The 6,186-nt window shown below is 33.1% G+C and overlaps 1 protein-coding gene across 1 annotated transcript; it reads right to left on the reverse strand.

Annotated features, from left to right (window-relative positions):
* Window positions 1-133: 133 nt before the first annotated feature.
* Window positions 134-2,311, reverse strand: LOC9304074 (9-cis-epoxycarotenoid dioxygenase NCED2, chloroplastic). The gene has a single exon (XM_002870006.2). The coding sequence runs from the start codon at window positions 1,939-1,941 to the stop codon at window positions 193-195; it is 1,749 nt and encodes a 582-aa protein (XP_002870052.2). The 5' UTR covers window positions 1,942-2,311; the 3' UTR covers window positions 134-192.
* Between the last annotated feature and the right edge of the window lie 3,875 nt (window positions 2,312-6,186).

The following is a 6,186-nucleotide window of genomic DNA, read 5'->3' on the forward strand; positions in this document are numbered from 1 at the left end:
GATTATGGACGGGGATTTTGTAAAAAAATGCTATTTCCGAGCTATATGTTATGTTACGATATGTCTCTAACGTCCACAGAAAGCCAAATTATCATTTATGAGTAATGCCAAATAAAATCGTTAGAACAATCGATAACTTTTAAACCTATCTATTTTTCTAATTTATCAAATCATTCAAAAGTACAATAATTATCATAATTGATCAACGAGTTCACTCGAATCGACAAATGTGCCATGAAACCCATACGGTACTCTTGACGGTAGTTTGATCGTAGCTTCAAGATTTAAATTAACGGCATTAATAATCTGAAGTTCCGACGTCTTTTTTTCTTCGTCATGAACATGACAGAATATATAACCGTCATCTTCATTTTCTTCGCCGTTACCGGAACTTCCAGGCAAGAAAAACGGTTCGCCGCCGTATTTCTCGCCGCCGTAGATATACTTTTTCATCTCACCGGTGCAAAGATCGACCTTAGCGAAACCCGAAACTTTTGGCCACGGATCAGCAATAGCCAAAAACGCGAACCGGGTTTTTCTCCCTAACCGGTTCCGGTTAACCATACCGATCTCTAAATTAACATCCTCGTTAACCAACAATGCACGGCGCGTGGATTCACGCGTCCTGAGGTTTATCCTGATCTCTGATAAGACGCTTCTCAAGCTCTCGTCTCTCTCGTTGAAGATTGAATCCGCCGGCGACATACACGATCCGATCACCACAATCTCCTCCGTCTCCGGCGATTCCCATGCGTTCCAGAGATGAAAGCAGAACGTCTCCGGCGAATTCACCCAGATTATCTGAGAAACTTCCGTTGCGTCCTTGGGCATTATCCCTAATCGCGAAACCTTTTCTCCGTCGAAAACCACCGGGGATTTACCGGAAATCATTTCGCCGAGCTTAAACACGACTTGTTGATCCGGAATCACCACGAAATTCTCCGTTATAGCAAAATCGTGAATCATCGTCGGAGTTTCGAGCGGGATCTCCAATTCCGGCGATTTAACGCCGTCCGGTGAAAATCTGAAGTATTTCAGGTAAGGCTTCTTAACGACGTCGTAGCTTAACGCGTGAAGCTCCTTCGTAACCGGGTCGAGTTTCGGGTGGGCAATCATCGCGGATTTTAACTGATTGTCGAAATCGTAACGTCCAACGGTTTGGAGATCACCGGTTTGTGTTATTTTTAATTGGTACGGAAAATCGTCTTCCGACATAGCTAAAAGCCGATTATTGAAATAAACCAAACCGGCATTTGCTACTCCGACGCCGTTTTGGTTGTTGATGAGACCACAAAGCCCACGTGCGTAAAACAGCATCAAACGTGCGATTCCCGAGTGGCCGTGAAGCTCACCGATTGCTTTCGGGAAAACCGGTCGACCCAATCGTTTTTCTTGAACCAATCTCTCGGTTTTTGTAAACCGGCACGCGTAGCTAGCTGAACCGTTGGTTATTTTAACAGCGTGAACCATTCCGTCTCCGTCGAATAAATGGTGCCCAGCTGTTGGCTCGAACATCGGATTAGCGCCGTTACGGATATAAACTCCGTCAATGCAGTCAGGGATTGTTCCTTCGACGGTGAGATTTCGCCGGACGGGAGATTCCGGCACCGGAGAATAATTCCCAGCGATCTGAATACGTGGATCGGCGGTTTTGGGAAGAGGAGTATCTTGCTCACGTGAGATCAACGCCCGCTCAGCCGCGTCGATCGCAATCGCCGCCGCTTTCTGGAAGATGTTTAGCCGGAGAGAATTATGCTGCGGCGGAGTAGCGGTGATTCTGGGTGTAAATAATTGGCGTTTTTGAGTTAATTCCGTAACGTCGATCTGCACCGTGCATTTAATAATCTTCGGCTGTCTTTTAATGGGCCTAAAACCCAAATCAATTTGGGCTTGAGGCCATGTTTTAGTACCACACATTGACATTGTAAGAAGAGAAGCCATGGCTTTTGTTTTGATCTTTATTATAGAGGCTTTGTTTTTTTTGTTTTCTTCTGGTCTGAAGAGTGGAAGAGTGGTAGAGAGAAATAGAAAGAGAAGAGAGAGGAAAGTTCGATGAGAATAAAAAAAGAAGAAGGAGAAATCTTATATAGAGTTGGGTAGGTACGAGAGAGAGAGAGTAATGACATGAGAATTGCAGCAAAAAAATGAAAATATTTGAAGTCGTACATGAAAATATTCGAAATTTTAATGTAATAAACTAATGATTAATAATATATAAGCTATTGCTTTGTGATAGTTTTGTAGCTATAATGTTTGCGCTGGAATCCAGTAGAATGTATTTTGTTGATAAGAAATATTGAAATAATTAATAACTCATTTCCAAAAATTTAAAGTAAGCTCAAGACATATATATATATATATATATATATATATATATATATATATATCTTTGCGAAATGGATATTTCATATTGTATAATATAAGGGTGATTTATATACTCATAAATCAAAGTTTAGGTTTAATAGTGTTCAAAAAAAAAGAGTTCACAAAATACCACAGTTCATGTTTTAGAAATGATAGTCAATAAAAAGTTTACCGAACTAACATTAGTCGAAGGTGAAATTTTTCTAGATAAAATATTATTTAAATTTTAAATAACAAATACTTGGGAAACTGAGATTAATTTATATAATTGTACATTCGTCACTATATATTGTAAAACCAATTAAAACCTGTAGATATAAATACTGATATAATTTATTTTGATAACTTCATATTGTAAGGGTTAATAAAGGATGATTATAGATTTATAGTTAAGGAACTTGCTCTTGGAAATCTGTAAAAAGTTTCACATACAAGAAATTAGTTAACGAATTAAAAACTTTCAAATAAATTTCCTAAACTTTCGAGAAACTTGTCAAAAACACGAACAGATTTTTTTCGCAAAAAAAAAAAAAAAAAAAAAAAAAAAAAACACGAACAGATTTGTAATAAATAGCATTTGAATATTTCGAGGGAAGAATGAAGCAGGAGGAAGTCTACTTCATAATGCGTGGACGAAGATACCACGTGGGTTATCAACTAAGCCAACACGTGAACTCAACAAAATAACTAAAGTAGTACTAGTACGTGGAGTAGATTTTGTTGACATAATTAATAAGTAATAAATATAATAAGAATTTTGCATATGGAAATATGGTCATCACCGATGACATATGGTCAGAAGTTTTTAATTTTACGCATTCGAAAGATCCATATTAGTAAATTAGTTAATAATACGATCAACTTGTAGAGTTAAATTAGAAGGAACAACAAAAATCTTTCAGGATTAATATATAAGGGATATAAATACTGAGAAGGAAAATAAGACATAGGACAAACAATTATAAATTAAAAATGTAATTAAAAACTCTAGCTAGTAGTTATAATTTTTATGTTAAAGGCTAGCAATTATAATTTACCGAAGTACTTTTTATCTTTTGTCATTGCCTAATTCATTTATACTCCCTCCGTTTCGTTTTAGTTGTCGTTTTAGGAGTTAAATTTTGTTTCGTAATAGTTGTCGTTTTAGGTTTACAATGCAAATGTTTGGTAAAAATTCTAGTATTATCCATATTGTTTTAATGTTTTGGCCAATAAAAAAATTTATAAAATATATTAATAAAGGTAAAACAGAAAATTTAATGCTTTTCTTAATTTGTGTGAACTTAAACGACAACTAAAACGAAACGGAGAGAGTACAGCTTTCACAAACTTAGTTTACATTTGTATTTTTTTTATTTTTTATTTTTATTTTTTTTACATTTGTAATTTATTAATATTGACATCTGATTACAATTCCAAAAAGGGTATCCGGGAAAAAAGAAGTCAAGATTTGATGTAAGAATGTTCACATTCAATGCACACGAAAATGCTGAGACTGATGTACCCATCATACCAGACTAAATACACTAACTGATTATTTTTTAATTTAGTATTAATGTATGTGTATCTAAACCTAGGACCAAAAGCCTAGAATCAATTATTTACCCCGACATTACTTTAGCTAAATGCATGACAAGATAATACTGGCATATTTTATACAAATATTGCATGATTTTGTTTATGTCACTATAGTTTTATATGAATGTTACTAAATATGATGCTAATCCAATTGTTTTTCTAACGTCGTAATCTAATATTATGTTTATTTGATGGGTTGATCATTTATTTTAGACTATTAATATAGTATGCTCATTTTTCTCGAATAATTGCAAGTATAGAATTACAACTATCGAAAGATTAATGTCAATTTATTTATAGTATTATAAAAACCTCGCATTAGGCAATAATACTCTAAACCATCATCGAATTTGACTAGAAAACTACAATAAATTAAAAGCGAGTCAAATTAGGCAGAAACATGATGATTGCTAATCTAGTCGTAGAAAGTTTTTGAATGCTGCTAGCTAGCTAGATCCAATTGTTAGTACGTGTCCAAAATCTTAAATAAACATGTATTTTAAACACGTTGAGGTGGTTATGCCAAGAAAAGTAATGTTATTTTAACCTGTCAATATTTAGACTTTGCTCTCTACCTATGCGATAAAGATGGAGTACAAAGTATTTTGATTGGTAAGATTAAAAACAAATTCGAGAGTGGTTAATAATAGAATTAAGGCAGGTAAGATCTAAGCAAATCAAAAAATAAAAATATGTTGACCATCCTAGCCATTATCAACATTTTGATCATGACCATTCTTTTACGTCAATGACCAACTCATTCACACTCGCACAATTCAAAGACCACTAATATAAAAGAAAAGTGGTTTCTAATAAATAACGTTAAAGCTTCCATATATATATATGGTCATATGGAATAAGTTAAGTACTGATTAACAAGAGAAATCCATTGAAATATTGCTTTTTGAAAAATAAAAAATAAAACATACAGTAATTGAGCTTATCATTCTAATATTTTTGAACCTGTTTTTTTCTTTGTCGATTTAAAATTTTCATTTCTCACCGGAGTCGTCAATTTAGTTTATAATAACTACAAATTTATTATTACAAAATACTTTCTGGTAGTAGCAAGAATAGGTTTGTTAAATATATGGCGATCGCGCATTGGTTGATTTGTTTTTCATTACTTGATAAAGATGTTTACGTACATTCTATCAAAATAAAAATATGTTTTATAATCGCAAAATAATACTAAATTTGCAACATGACGAATAACCGATAATAAGCTCGTTTGGTCAAATAATTCGATAATCGCTACTTGGTTGCGAAACCTTCATACTTGTACTAAAGTAATCGATGCGAACCTACCAGACCAAATTAATTTGATGTCAACAATCATGTTATTTATGTTAGCATTCTAATCATGTCATTCTAATCGATGACAACCATCATGTTATCTATGTTAGCATTGCATTAGCATTCTAATTGTATTACTTCGCAATCTCCTTTTATGATCATCTATTTATAATCGCACCATTGTTGATTGCAATGCATTAAATAGATTAATTTCCTTTGCTTTCAATAGGCATTCCGTCCCAACCTGAACAACCAAGATATACATAAATAGGATAAAATTTTCTTGAGTATAATTTCTTTATCTAAAAATAACACTGACTACCATTTTTCATTAATTAAGAACATTCTTAAAACCATTTGAGAAAATAACATATTTGTAAGAAGATATCACACGTATATTCATTAAAAAGTCGAAAGATATTTGAGAATTGATGGTTTGAAATATCCACCGACCTCAACAAAAAGAAAACTTTTCCAGACTTGAAGGGGGCCCTGGATAATATAAAAGATAATTAAATAATGAGAATTGGGATCCAAATTCTTTATTTAGTTAGGTTCTATATTACTAATATTAAATTATTAATCTTCAATAGTCTATCGCTTGAAATCTACGCAATAGTAATCCCTACTCAAAACGACAATGTGAATACCATTATTAAACTTAAAATGAAGATCATGTGTGGTTTTGTTTCTCTTCAAAATGATAATGTATATTTCTAAAACAAATTTGTTACTCCTTTAGTGTTAGAACTTGTTCTCACAATATTATCTTTATAGGTTACGCACCACGTGGTTTGAATTTTACTAACCTTTTTAGTTGGATATATATTTATTGAAAAAAAAAATTCCATTACTACAAATACAATGCTAATTTTTTCTTAACCATATTTATAAGAAATGCATATTTACGGGAAAGAAAATTGAGCCGGAAATAACAATGCTAAGTTT

This window comes from Arabidopsis lyrata (assembly GCF_000004255.2).
Source record: "Arabidopsis lyrata subsp. lyrata unplaced genomic scaffold ARALYscaffold_7, whole genome shotgun sequence".
Classification (NCBI taxonomy): domain Eukaryota; kingdom Viridiplantae; phylum Streptophyta; class Magnoliopsida; order Brassicales; family Brassicaceae; genus Arabidopsis; species Arabidopsis lyrata.